This window comes from Saxophila tyrrhenica (genome assembly GCF_035928015.1).
Source record: "Saxophila tyrrhenica strain CCFEE 5935 chromosome Unknown scaffold_5, whole genome shotgun sequence".
NCBI lineage: Eukaryota > Fungi > Ascomycota > Dothideomycetes > Mycosphaerellales > Extremaceae > Saxophila > Saxophila tyrrhenica.
The window spans coordinates 1429554-1456395 of NW_027041737.1; the positions used below are offsets into that span (position 1 = coordinate 1429554).

General features: G+C 54.7%; 12 protein-coding genes and 1 non-coding gene across 13 annotated transcripts; 7 read left to right on the top strand and 6 right to left on the bottom strand.

The window, feature by feature from the left end:
* Positions 1 to 624: 624 nt before the first annotated feature.
* On the top strand, positions 625 to 1759 carry TRR1 (thioredoxin-disulfide reductase; the record flags this gene model as incomplete). The annotated part of the gene is made up of 2 exons (XM_064801227.1): positions 625 to 1546; positions 1608 to 1759. 2 exons carry the CDS (start codon positions 625 to 627, stop codon positions 1757 to 1759), a joined length of 1074 nt encoding a protein of 357 aa, XP_064661178.1.
* Positions 1760 to 2068: 309 nt separating this feature from the next.
* Positions 2069 to 2446, bottom strand: LTR77_003973 (uncharacterized protein; the record flags this gene model as incomplete). Its single annotated transcript, XM_064801228.1, has 1 exon — positions 2069 to 2446. One exon carries the CDS (start codon positions 2444 to 2446, stop codon positions 2069 to 2071), a length of 378 nt encoding a protein of 125 aa, XP_064661179.1.
* A 1044-nt stretch (positions 2447 to 3490) lies between these two features.
* LTR77_003974 (uncharacterized protein) lies at positions 3491 to 4564 on the bottom strand (the record flags this gene model as incomplete). The annotated part of the gene is made up of 1 exon (XM_064801229.1): positions 3491 to 4564. One exon carries the CDS (start codon positions 4562 to 4564, stop codon positions 3491 to 3493), a length of 1074 nt encoding a protein of 357 aa, XP_064661180.1.
* A 202-nt stretch (positions 4565 to 4766) lies between these two features.
* On the top strand, positions 4767 to 5350 carry CYP3 (Peptidyl-prolyl cis-trans isomerase H; the record flags this gene model as incomplete). Its single annotated transcript, XM_064801230.1, has 2 exons — positions 4767 to 5099; positions 5156 to 5350. 2 exons carry the CDS (start codon positions 4767 to 4769, stop codon positions 5348 to 5350), a joined length of 528 nt encoding a protein of 175 aa, XP_064661181.1.
* A 523-nt stretch (positions 5351 to 5873) lies between these two features.
* LTR77_003976 (uncharacterized protein) lies at positions 5874 to 7343 on the top strand (the record flags this gene model as incomplete). The annotated part of the gene is made up of 2 exons (XM_064801231.1): positions 5874 to 6184; positions 6245 to 7343. 2 exons carry the CDS (start codon positions 5874 to 5876, stop codon positions 7341 to 7343), a joined length of 1410 nt encoding a protein of 469 aa, XP_064661182.1.
* A 108-nt stretch (positions 7344 to 7451) lies between these two features.
* VPS53 (Vacuolar protein sorting-associated protein 53) lies at positions 7452 to 10114 on the bottom strand (the record flags this gene model as incomplete). Its single annotated transcript, XM_064801232.1, has 2 exons — positions 7452 to 10021; positions 10078 to 10114. The coding sequence occupies 2 exons, from the start codon at positions 10112 to 10114 to the stop codon at positions 7452 to 7454; spliced, it is 2607 nt and encodes an 868-aa protein (XP_064661183.1).
* A 507-nt stretch (positions 10115 to 10621) lies between these two features.
* On the bottom strand, positions 10622 to 11103 carry LTR77_003978 (uncharacterized protein; the record flags this gene model as incomplete). The annotated part of the gene is made up of 2 exons (XM_064801233.1): positions 10622 to 11006; positions 11057 to 11103. The coding sequence occupies 2 exons, from the start codon at positions 11101 to 11103 to the stop codon at positions 10622 to 10624; spliced, it is 432 nt and encodes a 143-aa protein (XP_064661184.1).
* Positions 11104 to 12777: 1674 nt separating this feature from the next.
* Positions 12778 to 16497, top strand: LTR77_003979 (uncharacterized protein; the record flags this gene model as incomplete). Its single annotated transcript, XM_064801234.1, has 1 exon — positions 12778 to 16497. The coding sequence occupies one exon, from the start codon at positions 12778 to 12780 to the stop codon at positions 16495 to 16497; it is 3720 nt and encodes a 1239-aa protein (XP_064661185.1).
* A 1615-nt stretch (positions 16498 to 18112) lies between these two features.
* On the top strand, positions 18113 to 18921 carry LTR77_003980 (uncharacterized protein; the record flags this gene model as incomplete). Its single annotated transcript, XM_064801235.1, has 3 exons — positions 18113 to 18284; positions 18336 to 18550; positions 18607 to 18921. 3 exons carry the CDS (start codon positions 18113 to 18115, stop codon positions 18919 to 18921), a joined length of 702 nt encoding a protein of 233 aa, XP_064661186.1.
* A 103-nt stretch (positions 18922 to 19024) lies between these two features.
* LTR77_003981 (uncharacterized protein) lies at positions 19025 to 20657 on the bottom strand (the record flags this gene model as incomplete). Its single annotated transcript, XM_064801236.1, has 3 exons — positions 19025 to 19440; positions 19678 to 19990; positions 20274 to 20657. The coding sequence occupies 3 exons, from the start codon at positions 20655 to 20657 to the stop codon at positions 19025 to 19027; spliced, it is 1113 nt and encodes a 370-aa protein (XP_064661187.1).
* A 453-nt stretch (positions 20658 to 21110) lies between these two features.
* On the top strand, positions 21111 to 21256 carry LTR77_003982. The gene has a single exon. It is a non-coding gene; the product is annotated as a tRNA-Asn (tRNA).
* A 592-nt stretch (positions 21257 to 21848) lies between these two features.
* LTR77_003983 (uncharacterized protein) lies at positions 21849 to 22861 on the top strand (the record flags this gene model as incomplete). Its single annotated transcript, XM_064801237.1, has 2 exons — positions 21849 to 22030; positions 22075 to 22861. 2 exons carry the CDS (start codon positions 21849 to 21851, stop codon positions 22859 to 22861), a joined length of 969 nt encoding a protein of 322 aa, XP_064661188.1.
* Positions 22862 to 23552: 691 nt separating this feature from the next.
* On the bottom strand, positions 23553 to 25626 carry LTR77_003984 (uncharacterized protein; the record flags this gene model as incomplete). Its single annotated transcript, XM_064801238.1, has 2 exons — positions 23553 to 24815; positions 24871 to 25626. 2 exons carry the CDS (start codon positions 25624 to 25626, stop codon positions 23553 to 23555), a joined length of 2019 nt encoding a protein of 672 aa, XP_064661189.1.
* Between the last annotated feature and the right edge of the window lie 1216 nt (positions 25627 to 26842).

Below are 26842 nucleotides of genomic sequence, written 5' to 3' on the forward strand. Positions count from 1 at the left end.
TGTCACTGTTTCCTACTATGCACGGCTGGCAAGTGTCCAGGGCTCCGTTGTCCTCTTCGATCGTCTGCCTCCGGCTTGACCGATGAGGATGCCACACTTTCATGCTGTTCATACCTTGGGCGTCTATTGTGTAACAGAGAACGATAACAGGTGTTTCGTTTTCGCGTGTGCTTAGTGCAGGGTGATAAGACCACCACGAAGATATACTTGCCTTCTGACGTCGTGGCTGTGGGAATCCGACCTCGCCTCGTCCATTAGAAATACTTTTTTGACTTTAGAGCGCGCATTGGCTGCAACCACCACACCCTACACAGATTACATGATCTGTCCTCTGACATATCACACTCCCTCTTCGAGAAGTGTCTTGTATGCTTCGTCTATAAAACGAATCCCTCCCGCCACTACCCTCGAGTAAAGACCAAAGAACAACTACCACCACTTCAACCACACTCCGCCAAACTGTTCGCCAACGCCTTTCGCCGCGCAGGCACCCCTCTCCGCTCCAGCATCTCCATCCCCTTCGTAGCCGCAGCCTCCTTCTACCGGCCAGCGAACAGCAGCACTCCCCTCGCGGCCCCCGCGGCCCTCTCCACCACCACCTCTACCCTCCAACAGACTCGCAAAATGCACAGCAAACTCGTCATCATCGGCTCCGGCCCCGCCGGCCACACCGCCGCCATCTATGCCTCCCGCGCCGACCTCAAACCAGTCATGTACGAGGGTTTCCTCGCGCTGGGCATAGCCGCCGGAGGCCAACTGACCACAACGGACGAAGTGGAGAACTACCCTGGATACAAGATGATCAAGGGGTCGACGCTCATGGACGAGATGCGCGCGCAGAGCGAAGCGTGCGGGACTGAGATTGTGAGCCAGACTGTTGGGAAGATTGATCTCAGTCAACGGCCGTTTAGGTACTGGTTACATCCTATGGGCGACGAGGAGAACTTGGAGGAGGAGGAGCATACGGCAGATTCTGTTATCATTGCTACGGGCGCGAAGGCGAGACGGTTGGATTTACCTGGGGAGGAGAAGTACTGGGGTAATGGCGTGAGCGCTTGTGCGGTGTGTGATGGGAGTTTGCCGATTTTCAGGGAGAAGCCGTTGGTGGTTATTGGAGGTGGGGATAGTGCGGTGGAGGAGAGTCTGTATCTTGCGAAGAAGGCGAGTAAAGTTACGGTCTTGGTAAGGAGGGACGTTCTGCGCGCGAGCAAGATCAACGCACGGAGATTGGCCTCAAACCCGAAGGTTGAGATTCGGTACAACACGCAGGGTGCGGAGATCAAGGGCGATGACGGGCCAAGGGGCTTGATGAGGAGTATGGTCATCAAGGACAGCAAGACGGGAGAGAAGGAGGAGATTGATGCGAACGGGCTGTTCTATGCTGTTGGACACGAGCCCGCGACATATTTGTTTAAGGACCAGTTGAAGATGGACGAGGATGGCTATCTGATCACGACTCCCGGCACGACGGAGACGAATGTTGCCGGTGTGTTTGCAGCGGGAGATGTGCAGGATAAGAAGTATCGGCAGGCTGTGACTTCAGCAGGTACGTCCCACCCAATCCTCTATTCGATATATAAGAAGCTCGCGCTGACTGTTTGACACAGGCTCCGGATGCATGGCCGCACTCGAAGCAGAGAAGTGGCTCGCAGAGCAAGACATAGCTGAAGATGGACCGGACGCCGACAGCGAGGTCAAGAAGGGCAAGCCTCAGGCGAACGGTGAGGTGCCTGAGTATCGGTCGAACCCGCTGTTGTAGATTTTGAGGCTTTCGTCATGCATGTAGAATTGGATCGTTGTATATACCCGCATTGAGGATAGAGCTAGACGACAGAAACGCTCACAATCTGCCCGTCTCAAGAATACGCACAACAAGGGTAGGATAAAAAGAATTAGATAGATTGCTCTTGAGACTCAAACTTTTACTGGGTGAGGTAAGTTCTAACGAGTGACTTGATGTTGGGTCTGAGAACAATCATCTCCAGGCATCTACCTTTCCTCCCCTTTCCCACTGCTCCGCTCCTATCGATCACCACCACCTCAGCACCAATCCCCCTCTCAGCTCCCCTTAAGCCGGCACACAGCAAAACGAAGCAAAGTAATAGCCATACGCCGCCACCGAACAATCCGCCTCCGTCCCGCTCACAGCGCGACAACTCCCATACTCCGTCCTGCCCACCGTCGCGCCCGTCACATTGTGGTCATCATCGCACGCCACCGTGGATCCGTCGGTGTAGCTGGCGGTGCAGAAGTCGCTGTCCTCGGACGTGTCGAGGGCGTCGCAGGAGTCGGAGAAGATCTCGGCCGTCACGGCGCCGCAGGAGCCGCCGCCGGTGGGGTTGCCGATGGAGCAGAGTTGGGAGCTGCCGACGCCGATTTCGCCGGGGTTGCAGATGGCGTTGGCGGAGGTCAGGAGAGCCAGGAGGGCGAGGCAGGATTTGTACATTGTTGCTGGTGTTGTTGGAGGTTAAGTTCGAGTCGCGTGTCTGTAGACTTGTGAAGGTATGGCTGAACGGACTTCGAGTTGTTGAGCAGTTGAAAGCAGTCTCGACGAGGCCTTCGAGCGTTCATATACCTGCCCTCCGTACGTACCTCCAAGCAGACCCCAAGGAGGACATTTTCAGCCTCACCGCGGTGGTTCTCTTGCATTCCATCCAGCAGCAGAAACTGCTATACCAGGAGTGGATCTGTATGAAAACATGTCGATTGAGGGAATGATATCGCCCCCAACGCTGCATTGTAGCCTAGTTTGGGACAACTCTTTAGCCGAGCGGGACTGAACGGCATCTTTTCGACAGCGGAACAACCAGGTTGGTTCTGATGTCCACCGGAATATGACTCCGTCGTGGGGATACAGACACTCAGCCATGCTCCTTTCGTACGGAATTCCAATGAGCATAGGCAGCGAACATTCCATCGGCGGGCCATCAAACCATTGGATGCTCCCGAGCGACTACACCACGTCGCTCTTCGGCAGATCGTGGGATTTTGAACACAGTTTGCAGCCAAATAACCTGAGCTGCTGAAGATAGTCCGCTGCTACACTACTGCTCTCCTCCTCACCGTTTTAGAAGCCCAGTGGTTGCAGTCTGATGCTAATGGAGAGTCCGCGGTTGGTCGGCCTCGGTGAACGAGGGCGATCATCCATGACTAGATGGTCGAAAAGGACATGATGGGTCGTAGGAGTGGATCGATGCCGAAGCACTCTGCAAGAGTGATGGCATTGGCAGTCATCAGCCCTGGATGTGAGTCGTTGATTTCGTCAACTGCCGATAGCCTCGTAGTAGACCGTACACCGTTTGAGTTTGAGTTTGAGTTTTTCACGAGTTGTAGGCCGAGCTGTTCTGCATGCCTCCGGGAGTGCCGACCAAACCAGGAAGTGGTACGCTTCAGCCTAGCCTGACACAGAGTTGCTCGTATAGACGGACCAGGCGGTGGAACTGCCAGGATCAATGCGAAGGGCTGAATAGTGACATATTGCTCCGCACCGTCATGCAGCAGCTGGTGGGGGTTTGCGACTGTACTGTACAGCTCGATGACCTTTCTCCTGGCCCGGTCCTTGACCATGCCCCTCTCGCCAGCATTCTGAGCAGTAGAGATCATCATCGCAGCCAAGACACCTGACTTCAGCGTCTTCGTTGCAGATGCAGCACCAAGAGTCGATGTCCTCGTTTGTGTAAGTGGGCAGACTGGACTTTGCTTGAGCCTTCTTCAATCTCGAAGCTCCGGCTTTACTTGTGGCTTTGGCCTTTGATGATGGAGCTGCTGTTGGTGTTGAAGGTAGATCAAGCCCAAGTTTCGAGAAGCGGGCTTCCAGCTCGCTGTCTTCGTACGACGGTGGCTGAGTGGTAGAGGGAGGCGGCGGTAATGTTGATGGTGTTGACGGCAGGTCTAGTCCAGTTGTCTGCGAAGATTCGGTTGGTGGCTCTGTAGCATCGCCTTCTGGCTCGTCGTTCGACTCGTCTTTGCCGTACTTTCGGTCCATTTCGATTTCGGCCATGATGCGCTTCACGTAGTCGCCAGCCTCTTCGTCATCCTGCTGATCCTCTGTCTTCTTTGCGGCCGTCGGCTCTACTTCAGCCGCATTGGTGTTGTCCGTGGAACCATCCTGGGCCTCTCCGGTACGTTCGTCGGTTTGCTCTTCCTCAGGTGGCAAAGCAGCTTTGGCTTCCTTCAGAAGAGAGTCTATGTTCTTGGGATCATCCGGGTCCAGCTTCCATTGATCATCCGGACCCAGTTCTGCTAGCAGATCATCTACAGTACGGTCATCGTTGCTTTCGCGCTGCCAGTCCAGAATAGGGTCCTTGTCCTGAGCAGCAGATGGTGCGCCAGCGTGGGCAGAGGATGTTATTACGGTTCCATCAGAGGTATTGGGTAGCCTGGCTGTCCCTTGTGCATCTCCGGCACGCAGACCTTTTAGACGCTCAGCGAGCTTGTCTTCGATAGAGGCAGGCTCGGATACTTCGACGTCAACAGCAGGCGATATGGGATCGGATGTCAGCTTCACGGAAGATGGCTTGAGTGCGTTCAGTCGCGCCAGTAGATCCTCGTCTTTGTTTGCCATTGTCTCTCGAAAAGTGAACTTGCTGCTCAGGCTTCCGTTTGACAAGAAGAATGCAAGGAAGGAAGATATATCTGTGAAAGGGTGCCGTCGTCGTCGTGCCTACCCCAACCCTAATCCTGTCTCAGAGATGCCAGACAACATCATAACCTCACCTTTAACATCAACATCCACGGACAAGTCGCCATTCCCAACAAACGTCGACATGGCCTCTCAACCCAACCCCGTGGTCTTCTTCGACGTGACGCTCGGCGGCGAGCCTCTCGGCCGGATCAAGATGGAGCTCTTCGCAGACATTGTGCCACGAACCGCCGAGAACTTCAGGCAGTTCTGCACTGGCGAGACCAAAAACCCATCCGGTCGACCGCAAGGCTACAAGAACTGCAGGTTCCATCGCGTGATCAAGGACTTCATGATTCAAGGAGGCGACTTTCTGAACGGCGATGGCACTGGTAGCATCAGCATTTACGGCACACGAAGTTTTGCGGACGAAAACTTCAAATTGAGACATGATACTGCTGGACTACTGTCTATGGCGGTAAGCCTCCTATGATCTTTGAGGATTCGCAGGATCTGGCGTCTAATACTTCGCAGAACTCTGGCCCAAACACGAATGGCTCTCAGTTCTTCATCACGACTGCCCCTGCGCCTTTCTTGAACGACAAGCACGTGGTCTTCGGCAAGGTCGCGGATGGTATAGACGTGGTGAGGAAGATTGAGAATGTCCGGACAGGCAAGAACGACAAGCCGAACCAGGATGTTTCTATTGCGCAGTGTGGCGAGATGTGATGTAGGTAGGAGCCTGGCGAGCGTTGGCAGCGAAGCGTCGCCACAACTTCGACTGGGTTGTGGTAAATGCTGTGAAGATGTGCACATGAGATTTGATCCAGTGACGAGGGCCGCATAGACAGGCAGCAGGACTGAAGAGGCAACAGGCACGACCGAATGGAAGACGTTGGAGCCCATGGTATGTCTTCTCACCCAACTCACTTTCAATACATGTGCTCATAAGACTGTAGCGAACTGAGAATCCTCCAAAGAGTCTGTCACAAAGCGACACTTCCCGGTGAAGCCTGTGGAAGGTCCTGAGTTCAGCTGGTTGGAGAGGAATTCACAAGCTCATTCTATTTTGCTCCACCCAAAGTGAATGTTCGTATCGCTTCAGACCAATCAAGTTGCTCCACGACCCTTCCACGTCACATGGAAATGTTTGCTCACATGACCTTTTCATCGGCAGTCCTATATCTTCCCTCTTTCTTTCCACCACTTTCTTAACCCCTACGTCCCACACACACTGCTCACACCACCCAACATGAAGAGACAGAAGACCACCAAAACGCCCTCTTCAAGCTCCTCGAGGAGTAGCAGGGGCACCAAGACTCCTTCCCAACAGCGTTTGGGGCCCAAGAAGATGCCTGCCCAAAAGGTCACCAAGGCGCGCACCCCGTCGAAGCCCACCAAGCAGGCCCCAGCCAAACGCAAGCGAGCCAGCACACCAGAGTCTCTCAGCCCGGACGAAGAGGAGCGCGCGGAGTACACCTGCGACTGCGAAAAGGCACCGCGAGGCTTCGGCAAGTACTTCAAGCCGCAGGACTACCTCTTGTGCCGGCGTTGCATGAGACAGTAAGACTTCACTCCACGACCACATCTCAATGCCTGATAGCTGACCTTCTCTTCTTTCAGCCAACACATCCGATGCGCCACCGACGACTCTTACAGCGAGGAGCCCGGACATCCGCTCTGCAACATCTGCGGAGTCGAAGAGGTCAAGCAATCCGTCAAACGCACCAAGCGCCAGGCCGAAAAGATGCGCGACGCCGTCCGCCAGAAACGCGAGGAGATGCGCGAGCTCTACGAAGTCACGCTCTGGAACCGGTACTGCGCGCTGCCTAATCCGGAGAATCTTCACCCGTACGTCGTCGAGGCTACGCAGACAGAGTACGATGAGGTTGAAGACAAGATGCTACCTCTTTACAACGCTCCGCAGCCGTGGCTGGATGAGGTGATTGGAAGGGTGGATGCCATGATGGATGATGCCGGGCCTGAGATGGTGAGTTATTGCATGCAGGGGGCCAAGGGGGTGAAGGATCCGCATGAGAAGCTGTTGATTCAGTGGCGGGAACTAGCGGTGTGGTGCAGTAACCATGGCCCATATCGTGGACAGAGGGAGCAGCTGGGGGTGCTGGCGGAGGTTCTCGGGTTGCAGGAGAAGGGGACGTACGCGGGGCACTGGATTGAGCACAATGAGGACGGTGAGGACGGCGGAGCAGGCCGAGACGCAGACTATGACGATGAGATCCGCTATGAGGACAAAGAAGTACAGTACAAGGACGACGAAGCCGAGTACGCGGACGAGAGGATGAGGGAAGATGCGGACGATGCGAGCAAGCCAGACGAAGGCCAAGACAAGGTTGCGCAGCTTCTCCAGCGGCTCGAAGGCGGACCAACCCAGCAGAAGACGTCTAGCTACGGCAAGGTCGACAAGGAGAAGGAGATGCAGGAGCAGGAGGAGATCAAGAAGCGCTTCGACGAAATGGCCAAGTTCTACCAGCAGCAGGAGCAGGAGGCCAGCAGCGACGCTGAGGGAGGAGACGAGCGTGCCGGACTTGCCTTCGAGACCCCTAACAAGAACGCGCAAGCTTCGCTTCGCAACGATACTCCAGCAGAGCATCAGACGACGAATGGGAGCATAGGAAACGATCTTCGTGGCGGAGTGGACTATGATGCGCAGGAGATGGATTCTTCGTCTGATGAGGAGGTGGAGCGGATGCGTAGTGACTGAGCATGGCTCGAGCAGTGAAGCACATCGGGCGTTTGCGACGGAAGGTTGAACAGGATGGGTCGTTTATGCTGCGACGGCTATGCTACTGGCGTTCAGGCGGTGTCGAAGCTACTTCTCAGGCGGCCCCGAGCTCCCATCTCTCCGTCCAAACGGCACAGAGAACTTGGAGAAGCCTCCAGTAGAGAAGCCTCCAGTAGCAAAGCCACCAGTATCTCTTCTAAAAAAGTTGCCAAAGTTCTTCAAATTGTCATTTAGCGTTGCCTTTTCTTGTCCCGCTTCGCCGTTCGCCATGCCGTCCTCCACAGGTGGGCTTGTAGCTCGGCTGGCTAGGTTTGTGGTATTGGCTCCGCTGCTGACGCCCAAGTTGGGTGAGCCGAAGCGGTCGCCTGCGTCGCGAGCGGCGTTCATGATGGCTGTGCCGAATTGTGATGGGTCGAAGCGCCCTGGTAGTGAGGGTGTGGAATGTGAGACTGTGCTGTCCTTCAGGGCCGAGAGACCACCTGTTGCCGCTGAAGTCTGCGCCGTGAGCTGAAGGGACGCAATGAGCGGGTTGCTGGCCTGCAGGTTCTCGTTCGTAGGCGAAGATTTGTGCGCATTGAAGAGCTCGATGAGGTGGACTTGATCTTTCTTTACAATACCCTTCAGCTCGAGCATCTTCCGGAAGTTGGCTTCTGACCGATCTTTGATGTGGATGAGGTATGCTTGCACCAGGCCTTCAGAGGGTGAGGATCGTACTTGCAGAGTCTTCAGGATCGGATCAAGGCGCGCCATACTCTGTGTGACCCGCTTGACGAAGGACTGATTGACCGGTGTGCCCGGCTCTGCGTTAAGCGTCGCGAGCTCGGACAGACCCTTCTTCAGCACATACGAGTCCAGCAACATCTGCTCCGCTCCAGTCTCCGACACGGGCCGGACGGCGACGATGTTGGTGATATAGGTGTTCGTCAAGCTGTCGACAAGGTTGTCGCAGTAAGCTCTAGCATACTGCTGCTTGTGCAGATGCCGAAGAATCTCCTTACTCCGCTCGTTGACTCGCTGCAAGAGATACGAGACGTAGCTGCTCTGGTCGCCGACGCTGTCCATCTTGCTCCAGGAGACTGTTCGCATCTCACGCCACGCTGGTGCGCACTCTGCCTCTGTCCTCGCTACAAGTGCTCTGACTGCTGCAGATGCGATGCCCATGAACGAGTCGGCCTGTGATTGCATGTCAACCTTTTCGCGTAGGTCTTCGTCCACACGCGCTTTGATCTTCTCCTCGAGCTGATTCGTGGTTGTGTAGCAGTAATCTGCGGTGTTGAGTATGATTACAGCATCTTCGACTGAAGGGCCGCCAGTCTTGTTCGACAAGAAGTATGCCAATACCTGTTGTGAATATGTATCGAGGTACTTGCCGAAGGTCTGGGAGAGCTCCAATAACCGGCCACCGGTAGATAGCTTAGCACACTGTGCCAAAGTGACGCGGTATTGGTGGAAAAGCTCGGTGGAGGATGGCATGACAAGCTGAGAGTGGAACTCTTCTTCTTCGCTTCGAATTGGCTGCTGTCGGTACTTCGGTATAAGAGTAGCCAGCTGCTTGTCCTGCGATTCCACCCAGATGCTGAGGTAGGGCTCGAAGGCTTCGGATATGGCCTGGCTGAAGCCGTGCCGTTTATCTTCGCCAGACGAGGTGACAGTGTCCATGGAAGATCGTGACTCGCCAGCTGAAAAGCGTTTCTCGAGACTGTGCTCGAAGTCGAGGGTCTCCTGTAAGCAAGACAGCAATAGATTGACATCGGGCGGATGGCCGTCAGCTCTCCGCATTGACTTCTGGAGAATGCTCCGGTAGTCGTCCCTTGTGCTCTCGCAGAACGAGTTTGCCAGCATCTCGTTCACTCGCCAGTGCGCTGGAAACAGCATCGCATGCTCGCTGTCGTACGTCTTGAGCATGCGATTGAACCAGGAGTATCGGCGCGCGATGTTGTCCAGAGAGCCAGCCTCGTCGTTCCCACGGAAGACCTGTCGGTACTCGCGTAGCTGGGTGTTGCAGTACCATGTGATCAGTCTCGACCGAGCATGATCTCCAAGCGCGTCCATGACCTGACATGCCTCCGACAGCATACCTCTCTTCTGCTGCACCTCGCCTCTCGCAAAAGTGATCTCGAAATCCTCGCATATCTGTTCCAGCAGCTCTCGTTGCAGGTCGGCCACGTTACGGCTGAGAGCTGCTATCTGGTCTATGCTTCGGTAGCTTTTGAAATGTGCCATGAGCTGCATGACCGCCTGGAGCAGGTGCGCGCATTCCCGATATTGCTTGCTTTGTATCAGCGCTCTCAGCTGCTCGTAGGCGGTTGTGAGCATCTGCAGTCGCTTCAGGGCGGTCATGGACAGCGTGAGATTCCTCTTCGTGCTATCCAGTCTTTTTATATCCGCGGTCATCTCCGTGATCGTACGCTCTGTCTGCAATGCTCGCTCCCGTACCCCCTCGATCTTTGAGAAGAGTTCCGCCAACTCCGCCTTCGCATCTTGTATTCGGCGCACACTGTCGCCATCCGAGGTCGTCTGGGTGGTGATGAGGGAGGATATATTCGCGTCGAGTCCATTTTGGTGCTGCTGAATTGAGGTCGACACATTCTGGACAGAGGAGAGGGTCGAAGGGTGGGAGAAAAGCGCATTGAGGTGGTCGATGGGGTCGTAGTCCACTGTTTCATGCGATCAATATGGCACGGGGTTCTGGCATATGAGCGCCTCGACCTACCAGCATCTAGTGCATCCGCTGTTGTAGTACCATTCATGCCAGTATCGTTGAAGCTTTTCTCCACGAACTTCAATGGATTCTGACGCGAACGATTCAGCGGGCCGGGTAGAAGGAGTGGTTACTGATTGGAATAGGCGCGTGGAGAGGTTATAATGAAGGTTGTCAGCCTACGGGGGATCGTCCGAGAGGTGAGGTCCGGCTTTCATTCACTTCATCTCTCCGTCAAAAACCCACGCACATGTGATAACAACCACAACAACAAAATTTTCCGGCATTTGTGCAATTCGAATAGATGCGATGAACACCACTCGAGTCACTTTACGAACGAGGGTCCACCGCCGGTAAGATCTTCGATTTTGTGAACAACGTATCCAAGACTTGCAGTGTAAGCACTCAGTTGAACACTAACTTATCCTGCCGGTGCTCAGGCAAAACCACCCCTTGACCGTCGTATACTCCTTCAACTCCCCAACACCTTGAGGGCGGCAATCAAATCCGCAACATCCCAAACCTCAGCAACTCCTATCGCGCCATAGCCTCGCCTTCAAGCATCAAGCCACCCGACGCCAAAGTATCCCCTGATCTCTTCCCCCTCCTCCCCACCGACTTCCTCCGCCAGAGCCTCCGCCTCTCCCAACAGACACTCCACCAGCGCCTCCACCTTCTCCACGGACCAGATCCGCCGAAACGCCTCGTGGGTCATCCGCATGTGGCTGTCGTCGCTCGCTGCGAAGAGAGCTCGCATTCCCAGAGTGAGTTCTGACCGGAGCGCTGCCCGTGAGCGAAGCGCTTTCTGGAGTTTCGAGAGTTCTTCTTGTTTCGTGGGACGTGTTGGACCTAGTAGCTGGCGCCGAAGTTCGTCTTGGAATTCGTCTAGGAAGACGATCGCGAGGACGCCAGACTCTTGTTGGGCTCTGTTGAATCGCCAGCTGTATGGTCATCAGTCGCTGTCGCGAATGCTATGAGGTGGGCCCCTTACACGTCGACAAGTCGCCCGTTCACCGTGATCTGATGTTGTTCAGCCATGTATGCTTAGTCTGTATGGAGGAGACGTAGATGGTCTATCACGAGTGAAGTCGTTGCGAGAAGGTTGACTAAAGAGGAGAAGTCCGTTTTATGCAGCAACCGTGTGAACGGTCCTACCTTCGAGGTGAATGAAGACAACGCATGAGTAGCAAACAAACATGACGGCTCTTGCGGGCTTGACTGAAAGCAGTGGCACTTCGCGTACTTTCAAAGTATATCGGAGCAACTGAACAGCTTTTCGTACTTACTGTAATACCCTTTGTACAAATAGCAGCCGTTGGCTGTGCTGCTGCTGCCTCCTGCCTCTCATATCCCGGTCAAAGTCACAATGTCCTGTACCATACGTTGTTCGTAGATCAGATACGTCTAGAACGGAGATGTCGTCGCAGTGCCAAAACTAGGAACATTACTTGAGCATACCGTGTGGTCCGGACATCACTAGCAAGCGTCGTTCAAGCGCCGGCAGGGCAAAATCAAGCTTCTTATCACTGAAGAGAACAAGAAGTCTCCTGCTATGTCGGACCCGTACGTTCCACCGCCGCTGGACGCGGTGGACTTCTCCCAGCCACGGAAGAAGGGAACAAGAGGCTGCTTTGGACTGCTCAGATGGGCCAGAAAGTTATGGCGACCGGGAGGGAGTCCTAGAGAGGCTGGCGGTTCAACACAATTGCATCATCCCCAGACTTGCTGTAGGTACCCCAGAGGTTACACTGTAGTACAGAGTCAATGGTGGCTTGCATGCAGTAGGGTTTGGGGTAGAGGTTTGCTCGCTGCTTTCCAATTTCGACAGACATCTATCGTCGCCATTCCATGTGTGTATAAATTGTTGTTTGCGAAGTCTTCTGTCCGAGAGAACGGCGCGAGCACTGCGTCGTATTTTGTCTCGTGCGATCGCAGGATGCTCCGAAGGCTTTCATGGCTCCATGGGGTGGGCTGGGAGCGGTTTCACAAGCACATGGATGTGCATGTTCGCCCAGCGATTGGGCCTGCGCAACCCATACTTCTGTCTGAGGTGAGCATCTCGTGTCTCGGTAGATAACATGCGCGCGCGCAGCTGAAGTGGTGCACCTGAATCCATGTTGCCCAGTCATTGCCAGAGAGTTTCCCATCTGTGAAGAATACGAAGCATCGTCCGAACCTTCACCGTCGAAGTAAAAAGCAGAATCCTCGATCGCTCGTTCCCAATGGTTAGTGCGCCGGCAGCGAATCTGAAGTGAAGTCGTGATTGGCTCCAAAGCCTTCTAGCGAAAGTGGATTGGCAGGCCCGAGCGGGACGGACTCTCGCTCGCTCGACTCCTGGGAAACGAGTTGGCATTCCTCCAACACGCGCAGCCTGCTCACTCACCCTCCCCCATCCTCACCGGTGACGAGGCAGCGCAGAGCGGACACCACCCGACCTCCATTCACTCATTTATCACGTGGACCGCTCTAGCAGCTTCCTTTCTCGACACACGGCAGGTACGACCCAGACAGCAGCAGCGCAGATCGGCAGGTGGGACCCGACCGAGGAATAAGACAGCTCTGTTATACTTCGAGTCCTCCATCGTCATGCATCACCGCCCTTGATCCTCCCCTCGACACCATCGCTCGGCATCGATATCGCTACACCCCTCCATCGCTACCGCACTATCGTTAACGCAGCAGCGATACACCCGACACCCGCCGTCGCATGCGATGCGCAACCTGCTAACGCAGCTCCTGGCCATTGGCCCCGAGCTGGCCTCCTTCATCCTCACATCGCCATTAGTCTTCGCCAGACCTACATACGCCCTCACACCGACCGAAGCGCCATCACCGAACCTCGACATATCGCAGCTGGGCCGCGTCGCGCTGGTGGGCGACTTCGACAGCATATCGCTGTACCAGTATGAAGGGCAGACGGAGAATGTGCTCAACACCAATGGCAGCCAGTCGCTGCTAACACGATATCCCAATGGCGCCTTCGAGTCGCTTGGCCTTTCGGACGCGTACATCGAAGCAATGTGCACATTTCGTCGCGGCGGAACCGTGCATGGGGTGGTACTCGGCGGAAACTTCACAAGCGTGGCTGGTGTGCAAGCACAAAGTGTGGCACTGTGGGACCCGGACACTGGTGGCATCACTCCACTGCCTGGAATCAATGGTAAGGTATCTTCTCTTTATTGTGATGATGATTCGGGCACGGTGTATGTGGGCGGCATGTTTACGGCGGGGAACTCGACGAATGCGATGGCATGGACAACTGAGTGGACAAACTTGCCATTCTCGGGGTTCAATGGGCCTGTATATTCCATCGAGAAGAACGCAGCGGGTAATATTGTCTTTGGTGGCGAGTTCAGTGGGCTTGGCATGGCAGGCAATGGCAGCAGCAGCAGTGCCAGCAACAGCAGTGCTTCTATCAATTCTGACGCGCAGGTCATTAATCTCGCGGGTGGCGACATCGGCGCTACTGGTACCACGACAACTGCTGGCTTCGACGACCCCACGAACATCATCTGCAAGACTGGTGAGGAGGACGGACCTGGCAATACTTGGCTCCTGGCCGACAACACCGGAGGCTGGTGGCAGGGGCAGTTTTCTTTCGGCTTCATCCCGACGAAGCTGCGTTTGTACAACACCAAGTATCAAGGCCGTGGCACGAAGACGTTCTACTTCGAGAACCTCAACAGTGGCGGCATCCTAAACCTCAACTACATTGACGTCGACGGGCAGAACCGGTCTTGCTCCCTCAACTGTCCCCTGCCGCGCGGCAACAGTACCTACCAGGACTTCTACATGGTCCCAGCGGTCGGCATGGACTCCTTCCGTATCTTCATTACCGAGTGGTATGGCGATGGTGGCGGTCTTGCTGGCATCGAGATGTTCCAGGATGAGCTCTACTCCTTCGCCATCAATGACTTCAACGAGCCGCAGTGCGATGGCGTTAGCAACGGTTCAAGTTCCACTGTCTCTCCCTCCAATGGCACCTGGACCAGGATACCGAACAATGGGCAGACAAGCTCGGACTACCTCTCTGCAACATTAACGACAAAGGCGCAGGTTGCCGAGAGTCCTTCAGTTGTGTTCAGGCCGAACATTGCTCAGTCTGGCAACTACTCGATCTTGGTTTACACTCCTGGCTGTCTTCAAGACAACAGCTGTAATACCCGAGGTGATGTTAACATGACTGGCACTATGACCTCGGATCAACCACCAGTCTCGACAACCATCTCGCAGACCAACTACTACGACAAGTTTGACCAGATTTACTACGGCTACGTCGACGTCGACTCCGGCTCCTTCACGCCTTCTGTGACACTGTCGCCCATTGCCGACCAGCCACTGCCGCAGACCATTGTCGCACAGCGAGTCCGTTTTGATATTGTCACTTCGACTGGAGGTTTGAACGGTCTTTTCGAGTACAACCCCGACAAGGCGACCGTTGCGATGGACTTCTCGGACTCGACCATTGATACCGCTGGTGCTGATCTGGATAATGGCGCACTCATCAATTGTGTCGTCAGCTACAAAAACCAGATCTGGGCAGCTGGCACCTTCACCGGAGACGGGATCCAGAACATCATGAAGATTGGCGGCAAGGCTACCTCTCCACCTGGTAGTGGTTTGAACTCGGACGTGGAGGCTGTGTACCTCGACGGCTCCTTGATGTACCTTGGAGGCAACTTCACTAACACCGTGGACGACTCTGAGGAAGGCTTGAACAATGTCGGCGCTTTCGACCTCGATGCCAACGAGTGGGTAACTCTTGGTGCTGGCGTGGACGGCGTGGTATGGGATATTGTACCATTGGCACTCAACATCACCGCTGGCAACCAGCAGGACTGCATCACCATCAACGGCAATTTCAGCTCAGTCAACTCCTACGGCGACAATGATGCCTTCGACGCTGATGGGTTCGCTGTCTGGGTGCCAAGCAAGAACGCATGGCTGAACAACATCCCCAATGCCGACGCTTCTATTAGTGGCCGACTGATGGCGATGACTCCGGTTCCTGGGTTGCAGTGGCCACTCTACGCCGGCCAGATCACTTCACAAGCGATGGACATTAGTGGAGCTGCCGAGATGATTGGTTCTGGCGATCTCGAGCTTCAGTCGTTCGGCATTACCATCCAGCCCAGCTCGTCATCGTCGTCGTCGATGCGCAAGCGTGCTGTGACCAGTCAAGACCACGACGGAGTCTACACTGGCTTCTTCTACGACGATAACAACATGAATGTGACCATCTTTGGAGGCCACTTCGACGCTACTGCCAGCGATGGTTCGACTCTGCACAACCTCATCTTCGTCGACAACAGTGGGTCGTCTCAGGACATCGCAGGAGCAGAGGAGCTCGACAACGACTCTACAGTCATGGCAATGGATGCATACAACAACTTCATCTTCGCAGGAGGGTCCTTGACCGGCACTGTTGGTGATAACGACATCAACGGCCTCATCGTCTACGACCTGGACCAGCTCGAGATCGCCTCGCCTCATCCACCAGCGCTTGGTGGTGACAATGTTGTTGTCAATGCTGTCGCTACGCAACCCGATTCAAGCAACATCTACGTCGGCGGCAGTTTCGAGGAAGCAGGGTCGTTGCCGTGCGCTACACTCTGCTACTACGATGCCAGCGCTCAGCAGTGGAACACACCTGGGCTTGGCTTGGAGGGCACGATCACTGCCATGTTCTGGTCTTCGAAGACGGAGCTCATCCTTGCCGGCGACCTGACTGTCGGCGGCAAGCAGACGACGATGGCCACCTACAACTCGAAGCAGAGCCAGCAGACATTCACCGCATACTCTGGAGCAGGTTCTCTACCAGGCCCGATCAGCGTGCTCACGCCGGCTACAAGCGGGTACAATGAGTTTTGGGCTTCCGGTCTTTCGTCCGACGACAACTCACCTTTCCTTTCGCACTACATGGATGGCTCTTGGTCTCGCATCAACGGACTTGGAGACGGATCAGACATTCGCGGCATCCAAGTCATGACTCTGACTTCCGATCACGACTCCACTAACGATATTCCCAAGGATGAAGTCCTGATGCTTGTTGGCAACATCAACATCCCGAACTACGGCAATGCAAGTGCTGCGCTCTTCAATGGCACCGACTTTGAGCCATTCGCTCTTACCAACAAGGAAGACGGCACACAAGGCACGATCGCTCACATATTCGTCAGCAACCCCTCAGCACTCATGAAGATGGGTGGTGGGAACCTTGCCGTCGGCTTCGTTGTCCTGATCGGTCTCGCGATCGCGCTGGGTCTGATTTTCTTCATCGTGGTTGCCGGGATCCTCGTCGAGCGGGCTCGGAGACGCCGAGAAGGCTACGTCCCGATGGCCTCACATCGGAACGGCAACTTGAACCGCATCCCGCCAGAAACATTACTCGGCGGCCTCCACGGCGACAAGAGCAGTCCACCGAAAGTGTGATTGGCTTGGATACTGGGATTGAGTTTCTTCACGACGGCCGGCGACGGCTTTTACGACCCACCACCTCATGACTTCAGACTCGGCGTCTGCACTTTCATACGTTTGCGAGGCGTTTGTGGCGAATATCCAGGATGACTTGACTTGTGATTTGGGAATTGGGGGACGCACTATACCACATTGTCTTCTTTCCTTGTCGATCCTTGACGCTCGAGCGGCTTAATACTGCATCACATGGCGTTTTATGGGGATCATTCTGGCCAGAGACAGCGAGGACGAAAGCGGCCGGCTGCAGCTGTCTTCGACTTGTTGATGGGTCGGTGTAAGGGTAGTTTGATTGCAGCTTTAATGTGTACTTCCCTGCGCGTGTGGATGCGCTGGGGATGGCTGGGCGGTGCGACTGTGGGACAGAGACAGCGCACGTTTCGTTTGTATGATGGGGAGGCGTGGGGAGGCGTGTGGATAGTGGCAGGTGACTGGATAGGGAGGGTGTTTGAGAGTAGTCGATATCCCCGTTTACCACCATTGCTGCACCACCTGCTGTCCTATAAGCTCCACATTGATCTGCCTCGCTTATTGACTTCAATGGATTTCTCATCCACCTAGATGTTCTCGAACCTCCACGATCTCCTCGGTTTCACATCCGTGCTGTCGTGGGTTGGGAGAGCCTAGATTGACCGTTGACGTTGGTTGTAGGGAAGCCTCCTGCGGGCTCTACGCTTACTCCGCACCTGTGCACCTGCCATCAATCAATCAACCTGAAGCATGCTATCCACCTTGCCAGATCACCCGCCCACCGTCTCCCGTCTCAGGAAAACCTTCTTGTGCCAGGACTCCGGAACGGCGATGTAGTTGATTTGCTACGGACAGTACGGCGGGTCGGGTAGCTCCTTTTCACTGGCACCACTGGTATCTTGTCTTAGTCGACACTCTCTCAATTTTGCGTCCTTAAAGGCTTGAAGGCAGAGTGGCTTGAAAGACTACGCCGTCGAGCCGATCGAAGGGAGAGAAAACGAAACGTAGGTCCGCATCCGGAGTGTAGCGGAGAGAGACTCCTATACGCGATTCTTGAGCGCGCGAGAGATATACCTGCCATCACGCGGCGGCGGATGGTGCCCGCAATACTGCCCGTAGGAAATCGACAAAACGGTTCGGGATCGTGACACGTTCTTGGTCTGAAACTTACATTCGACTCCACGACCCAGACTTGACTTCGCGCCGCGCGGGGAGACGGGTAAATGCCATCGGAACTGCAACGGGTCGGGGAGATCGACCTCTGATCGCCTTGACAGAAAGCTTAGCAAGGATGATCGATGGCTTGGTTGTCTTGATGTGCTTTGAGACGCTGAGCGACCCCTGCGAGTGGCATATCGGAGTGACGGAACGAGCATGATGGCGCTGGTGTTGTGTTGCCGCCAGCCGTGGTGACGGAGATGAGCGTGAGACAGGCTCGACAGAGTGGGCACGTTACGATGGGGACACGGCACGAGGGGGCTGTATAAGAGCTGGACGGTGGCCGCACGATGTAGGTCTTTCGTCAACACAATCATCCATTCCCTACCACTCAATTCGTCGATTGGGCTTTGACAAACTGTTTTCGATTCATTCCATCAGCAAGATGTACGCTTCTATCCTCCTTGTCGTGGCAGGGGCCTCGACCGCCCTCGCCCAGGCAGCGGCCTACGCCCAGTGCGGCGGCAACGGCTATACGGGCCCTACCAGCTGTGTGAGCGGGTACAAGTGCCAGTACTCGAATCCGTACTACTCGCAATGCGTTCCGAGCGGCAACGGTTCGTCAATCTTTATCCACACTTGAAAGCCATCCTTCTAACCGAGAGCAGGTGGAAGCCCAGCTCAGCCAGCGACGACCGCAAAGTCATCGCCAACCCCTCAACCGCCGGCTCAGGGTGGTACCTACAAGGCCTCCTTTACCCAGTATGGCTCCGGCGACGCACTGAACAGCGGCAACTGCAACGTCAGGACCACCGCCTGCGGATTCTACACTTCTCCCGGCTTCTCCGCTGCCGTCTCCCAGAACGAGTTCGGTGTCGGTCCCGTACGTCTTTTCCATCCAATACCCCTTCAGGAGATACTTGCTAACACAACTCATAGGGTGCCGGCGCCGGCCCGGCCTGCGGAACCTGCTGGAAGCTCACGATCCAGACAGACTCCTCAGGCAAGACCGTCGCCAACGCCGGCAACAGCATCGTCGTCAAAGTCACCAACCTCTGCCCCGCGGACGGCAACCCGCTGTGCGCGCAGAACGGCCTCTCGGGAACGAACCAGTACGGTGCCAACCTCAACTTTGACCTGTGCATCGACTCGGGTGCGAACACGGCATTGTTTCAGAACGATGGGATTGGCCTGGGTGTGGGCACGGCCGTGCAGGTTAGCTGCTCGCAGTACAGCGGAACTGTGAGAAACTAAGCTCTCGGGAAGAGACGGTGGCTTGGAGATCTTGTCGGCGGGGATGAGTGGTTTTGTAGTATGGAGAAAAGTTGTCTTACTATACATTCATTCGAAACGACTATTATGACTCATGCTCCTCAGACCCTGTGTCAAAGTCTCTCAAGAACCGCCACGTCCCTTCCTCCTTCCACCGCTTCTGACTCCATCCATTCGCCGTCTTTGGGAAGAACTCCACGACGTCGTATAAGCTCGTGTCGTGAGCAATGTTGACAAAAACGTTGTTCTGGGCGTCAAAGTCCGCGAGCTTGTCAATACTGGTTTTGGTCTCCTGGGCGTCTGCGTGCACGCCTTTGCTGGTCGGGACGTAGAATGGCTCGATGCTTGATTGGTGAGGGTGGATAGCCTCGAAGATAGCTCCTGGACAGGTTGGGGCTTGTTTGGTGTAAGGGGCCACAAGGGGGTTTGGTTCGACGGTATCGGGGAGAGAGAGGTAGCGTGTTGGTCTGAACTCGCCTCCATGGTGGGCGATGTCGCCGCCTGGACGCATATAGATTAGCTATGTGCGCCCTTGAATCTACACGAGATCAAGCGAGCGGCTATGAGAGCGGCAAAGTCGATGCATCTGGCTGGTAGTCGAGGTGACGAGAGGAAGGGTCGTATGTCCCCACTACAGCCGCAGCAACGCCGTGATGGTAGTCTCTATGGTGTGACATCGTTGAGTGGAGGAATAGTTGCAAGCCAAGTCCTCTGACGCATCGCTGGCTCAAGACATACCCATGAAGATGAACTCTGGCGGGTCTGCAGACGTCCTCGCAAGCCCACACATATGGCCCACAGCGTGTCCCGGCGTGTCGAGAAAATAGAAGCTGCCATCACCGTAGAAGTCGAACGCTTTGTACTGCCCGAGCTTCAGACCGCCGCCTTCAGCGTCGAAGTCGATCTCACGGAGGGTTCGGCCTTCCCATGCCCGCTCGTCTACGGGCGAGTCGTCGACGGTAGGGTAGGCTGGAACGAAGGTCTTCTTGAAGCCTGGTCCAACTATGAGGTCTGTGGATGCTGGGAATGTTGAGGGATCTCCGGTGTGGTCCTGGCGATGTTCGATTAGCAGTGAAGCAGATTATCAAGACGATCGACAGCACAGCTGCATGAATTTAGCTGGCTTTTTGAAGCTTGGTATACAGCAATTCTCGTCAAGAAGTCGGATATGAGGTTTCTCGGTCATAGCAAGTGATGCGATGCGGCTGCTCGATGGCACGAAACGATGCTTGGGCATTCGAGAAGCGTTATAGCAATATACCAACGGCCATTTCCTTCCGGAAGAGCCCGCCATTTGATGCCATTGACCTGATAGAAGAAGAAAAGATGCTTACGAAATGCCAATGAGACCAGATCACTGCTCCAACTTCGTGCGGGTCCTCGCCATGGTCTTTAAATATATCAGTGACATTCTTATCAACCTTGATAGTGACATCGTCGTCCATCCTATCCCGAAGAACTTTCGGAGCATTCTCGAGATCTTTTCGTACGCCTAAGTCGAAGAGCATGGTGTCGTACTTTGACTTGCTCGCTGGATTGTTGTGCTTGATGAGGAAAGCGTAGCATGCTGCGTTGAGCTTGTCGTGCCCGGGGATGTGCGGTTCCATGAATCTGGACGCTGAGATGCCTACGAAGGAGGTTGTGTCGATGATCGAGACTGTTACTGTGTTGTTGGATGGGGGGATGTGGAGATCTGGGGGTGGTTGGGGTTGAGGCATGGTGGATGATGGAATTGGTGATTTGGATCCGAAATGAGAGGTGTTTGCGGGAGCGGTTGTAAGACGGAAAGAACCAAAGGTATACCTCAACTATAGACCTACTTCGCGGAATAATCAGGTGCCGATGAGAGCTTGTCGAGCTCACTGATGCCGGATGCCGCCAACGATGGAGACGTTCGTGTTCCTCGCCGTGCAATTCGGTATGTAGGGTAAGAGCATAACATCTTTCCAATGCTCGAAAGGTGAAGCCACCAGTAAGGAGGTAGTGATGAAAGCGGATTGGAGGGTGTTGATAAGGTAGACAGTCTGTTGATCGCAAGTGGGGTTCTCTCAGCCCCGGCAGTCCCTCGGCCATGGCTCGGCTGCTGAGCAACACGGCCAATATATACGTAAAAGAAATTTGTGTCACCCATCACAGGCCTGATATCTCTGTCATCCATCAGAGGCTTGATATCCTCTGTGGCGCAATTGGCTAGCGCGTTCGGCTGTTAGATCAACGATCAAACGGTACCGGAAGGTTTCTGGGTTTGTCTCAATGAAAGCCCATCGTTCTCAACCGCCTACTGACTCTAAGTGCAGTTCGAATCCAGGCAGGGGAGCGACATTCTACGCCTTCATTTTTGCTTTTGCCAATGGAGTGGTCTGTTGCTGTTATTTTGCCGTGCAAGAAGACGTCTGCTCGGTATACCTCGAATTTCTGGTCTACCAAGGACTCGCTGCGAAGACGTGAGGTCTGGCTCGGGCCTAGGCCGTTTGGAGGCACAACTTGGTAACGTACATCTCTTTTACTTTTACGGGACCTGGGACATATCCTTCGACATCCAGCAACAGCATTCTTACGGGAGGAAGGGGATGGAAGATTGAGGCACGCTCTCAAAGTCTGAATCCGAGACCAACGTGCTTCAGCCAGGCAACGGTGCGTCGAACAAAGCATGAAAAACCGCTGGTTGAGGGACAAGACATCAAGACCACTTAGTTCGATGAATGTTGGATCATACATGTACTTGTATCTTGGGGCTTGCCTTGGTACAGCAATCTGCCTACAAACAACCTAAGACTCAGCCCCGCAGCCTTACAGTCTAGCTCTTGAGCGCTCAGTTCCGCGATAAGAGGCCCAGTGGCTTACAAGAACGGCTGACAGACATGTCTAGTGTTCAACGGACGCCCTCTCCATCGCAGCAACAAATTACCATGGGTTCAACAGATACATCGAACACTGTTCGTGTCGCGGTAACGCAGCATGAACCGATCTGGCTCGACCTACAAGGCACCGTAGACAAGACCATCACAATCATCAAAGAAGCAGCAGAAGCAGGCGCGAAGCTCGTCGCCTTCCCAGAATGCTGGATCCCCGGCTACCCGGCATGGATATGGTAGACCGCCTTCTCCCAAATCCGAAGTTGTCTGACCGTCTTAGGTCGCGCCCTGTCGACTTCGATTGCGGCGTGAAGTACGTCGAGAACTCTCTCAAGATCGACAGCCCGGAGATGCGCAGTATCTGCACGGCAGCAGCGGACAACACCATTAACGTCTCTCTAGGCTTCTCAGAGCGTGACGGCGACTCTGTATACATCTCCCAAGCTCTCATCGATGAGCACGGCAAAATCCAGATGGCTCGCCGCAAGATGAAGCCCACACACATGGAGCGGACCATCTTTGGCGATGCTTCAGGGACTTGTCTTGCGAAGGTGGTCGAACTACCTGAAGTAGGCCGAGTCGGCGGGCTATCCTGCTGGGAGCATATCCAGCCCCTGTTGAAGTACTACACCTTCTCTCAGGGCGAGCAGATCCACGTAGCTGCGTGGCCACCTCTAGATCCGTTCGTCGACGGCTCACCGGGCTTCTACTCAATGTCCGTGGAGGGCTGCCGGACCCAGGCGCAAGCCTACGCCATCGAGTCCCAATCATTCGTCCTCCACTGCACCGGCGTCATCACAGAGGCTGGCCTGGAGAAGATGAAGACGGTTGGAGCTCCTGTCATGGGAAACAGCATTGTCGGGTCGTCAGCTGTTATCGCCCCGGACGGGCGGATCTTGAGTGCCCCCGAAACTGCGAATGAGCAGCTCGTCATTGCGGATCTAGACTTGTCACTTGTCACCAAGGCGAAGACGTTCGCTGATGCTAGTGGGCATTACAGTCGCCCGGACATGCTGTGGTTGGGATATGATGACAGATTGAAGCCGGTCGCTAGGGCGGACGTCTAGTTTTCTGGCAAAGAAGTATGACCTCGTCGATTGCACGTACCGCCTGGATTCGATTTACCAGAAGAGATCATCAGCAGAAGCGAACGTCTGAACACCATCGAAGTCGACCGTTCTCCCATGTTCCACACGACATATCTTTTGACCATGCCAGCCACTAACGAGAATTTTGTCTCCTAACATGTCAAGAGGCCAACGTGAAAGCGTTCCAGGTTCAGCCGCTGCTCGGCATTGGGAGTTTAGCTCTCGATTCCACATGCACCAAAGCCAGCACATCCTTCGTGGTCGACCGCTCGTATACTAGGCCCTTATCGCTGTAAGTCAATATGCGTCCGGCTCCACTACTCTGAGGTGGCTGTTCAGGCCGCTCGCCGCAACTTCGATCGACTCTCTTCGAGAAATTCCCATCGGCATGAACGTTATGGGCGTCGTCAGAATGAACATGGACGCGCAAGCGCAGAGCGGATGTGTTTCTGCAATTGTGTTGAAGAAGTAGTATTACAGTCAGACACAGTAATCACATCGCTCTATCCACATGATCAGCCGTCAGCGAGACGTCGCCGACATAAGCCAAGGTGAGACGTCTATACAATCTCAACCTCTCCAGCATGCTTTCTGCACCCCAAACGCCCTGCTATGCCATACTCAAAACTTCCCGCCAGCTGAAATGCTCCATCAATGCAAATAATTTTGATCATAACCTCCCCTTCTCAACGTCCTGCGGCCCCTCGTCCCCCTCCTCCACTGACGCGATATGCGCCCGACTGACATTCTGGCTCACCGGCCGCGAGTTCACCTGGCTCGTACTCCCACTCGGCGACAACATCTGACTTGCCCGCTTGCTGGCCCTCTTCTCCTCCTTCTCCAGACGGTGGTCCTCTTTCTCCTGCTTCCTGGCCGCCGCGTTCTCCTTCTCCGCCTCGAGACCAGTCTTCGTCTCTTCGTGCTGCGAGGTCAGCGTCTTCCGTCCGATGAAAAAGGCGCTGACGAGCCCTGCTGCCGCAAACGCCGTGTACATCGCCCACATTGGCATGAGCGAGTTGGCGAATGCTACCCGCACGACGCTTCGCTGGCCGGGTGGAAGAGAGTCGATGAGGTTGCTTTCCGCGCCTGCGTTGCCACCTCCAAGTCGCTGGGCCAGCTGAGGCCCAAGAGCGCGAATGAGTGTTGAAGATTTCTTCTTCATCTCATTCTGGAAGACGACTTCGCCGATGACGACGGAGGTGGAGGTGGCGAGCTGGCGGACGAAGCCTAGAGTGGCAGTTGCCGTGCCGATGTCTCGCGGGTTGATGTGTGCTTGTAAGGCAATGATCGGGGCCTGGAAGATGGGCCCGGTACCGAGACCAGCGATGATCTGAAAGATGACCAGCTTCGTCCAGCTGCTGTTAGCGTCGAAGTCGATGAACAGGCCAAATCCAAGCGTCATCATGAACATGCCAAAGTAGATGGGTGGCAGGAACCGGCCAGTCTTTTTGATGAAGACTCCTGTTCCGATCGAAGCGATAGCGAGGGATATCGCAGTGGGCAGCAAGTAGACTCCAGACATGATGGGTGAAGCACCGCGAATTGCTTGGAAGTAAAGTGGGAGGTAGTAAGACGCCGAGATGAAAGTGTAGCCGTGGAAGAAGACGACTCCGAGTGTCGCCAAACGGGAGCGACCACCGAAGATGCCCATGGGCATGATTGGGTAGATGGCGAACTTCCACTCCCAAAGACCGAAGAGCACCCATGTGACGATACCAAAAATGAGCAGGCAAAGAACGAGCGCGGAGTTCCAAGGTGCTGTTACACCACCGTATTGCAAAGCGAAGAGGAACATGAGCGTGCCGCCGACGATTGTAAGTGAGCCAACCCAGTCAATCGCCTTCAAGCCAGCCATGATTGGAGTCCGGGGTGTCTTGAGGTCGAGGAAGAACAGGAGAATGAAGAAGGCGATTCCATCGAGAGGCAAGTTGATCTGCGGTAAGAAAGGTCAGCAACATTTCATGAGTCAATTGAATGGAATGCCGTACGTAGAAACACCACCTCCAGGAGACACTCTGAGTAAAGGCTCCTCCAATGATCGGCCCAATGGAGGACGCAATCGCCCAGACACCACCAATAACACCATAAAACGCTCCACGGTTCCGCAGACTGAACAAATCACCGATCGTGATGTTCACCAGAATGATCAGACCTCCACCACCAATACCTTGAATCGCCCGCGCAGCAATGAGCATGCCAATGCTGTTCGCCAGCGCCGCGACTAGCGACCCGATCATGAAGATGATATTCGCCAGCAGCAGCATGGGCTTGCGACCAAAGATATCCGAAATCTTGCCCCATGACGGTATCGATGCAGAGTTGGCGAGCAGGAACGCAGAACCGATCCACGTGTACCCGGCTGAAGAGTGGAAGTGTTCACTTATTGTCGGCAAGGCGGTTGTGATGATGGTGACATCCAGCGCAGCCAGGAAGACGGCCATGCACAGTGCCAGCATGATCAGCGCGATCTTGCCCTTCGACCGCTGTTCCATTGGCGTTTTCTCTGCCTGCTTCTCTTCCCCCTTCTCCTCATCCGACTTGCCTTCGACTGCGGCGTCTTGACTCGACGAGCTCGACAGTGCTTCCCTGTCCTTCTCTGTCATGTCGCTGTTTGTTGTTGGGTGTGTTGCGCTCGCTGGCCCTACTGGTGTGCCATTCTCTGTTCCTACTTCTGGCGCATTTGCTGCGGTGACTGGCGCCACTGCACCATCGCGAATGTTCTCGTCCTTCTTCTCGGTATTCATCGTGGAGGTCTTGTTTGTCTCTCGCTCCGCGATGTGGATTGGTAAAAAACGTGGGGTAAGCGAAAGGGGAGTTCGAATGGAGAAGGCTTCCGTGAGCGCGCTCGCAGACGGGGCCGATTAGGGAGTGGTAGTGAACAAATCTGCACCAAGCATGCTTAAGCCTCCAAAGCAAAGAGTAGTAAATAGAGAAGTCAATGACGAAGTGGTTCCAAAAGAAACGCGAGTAAGGAGAAATAGAAGGTAGATGGTGATGTAGTAAGAGATCGGGGTTTATCGGGTTTTGCCTGGACCGACAAATTCGCTGCCGATCAGTCGGTCTTCAGCAATGTCCGCGAAGAAAGCAAAACCCACTTGAAGGGGTAGTAGATAGTGGCTAGCGAATGTGTGAACATTGGGCTGCAATCTGCGGTGGATAGCATGGTATAGTATGCACGATCTCACGTTGTAGTGTTAGAGCAACTCGTGGATCTCAAGGTTGACAGGTGCCGTTGCTAATCCCGAATAAGTGATTGACAAAGGAAAGCTTGTCCCAGATCTTGCAAGGATCGTGCCGCTGTCCTGGAACACGTCCACATCCTTTCCCGACCTCATCTTTCAGCGCGTCTAGATCGTACTTGTGTTGTTGCTACAAGCCGCAGGCTTTGCCGCCAGTAAAACAAATACCCAAAATTGCGTTTAAGAGGCCATGATGTTGGTAGTGAATGGCTTTTCGCCACCAGCATTCTGGGGACGACTACGTGTCAAGCGTCGTCCTCTCTGGAAACGCCAGACGAAGGATGCCTTTAGAGGGACGGCTTCCTGGTGCAAAAGTACTCAGCGAGAGGGTTAGAGGGCGGCATGAGAAGAGCCGTACGAAAGCCGTCAGCTGAGATCCGTCCTCTAGGTAAGATAAGTATCGAGAACGACCATGGCTTTCTGTCTCTAAAGAGCTTGCTCGAAACCGGCTCAGCTGTTGGCTTTTCATGATAGCTCAGGTGAATGTTGTTCAGTCGACAGACCAGAGTGAATGATATAATATCCTTCACCGACCCGCACATGAGTTTGCACCGTTTGGTGGCATTCGGAGGTGGACGACTTGCCCTTCGACTTGGAAGTAAGCCTTTGGGAGCTCTTGAAAGAACGGGAGATTGAACCGCGACAAGGTTGAAAGAAACATCCGGTACCGTCTTACTTGTTCCATAAGTGAAGGCCATGCCTGTGGACTGCTCGAACAGCT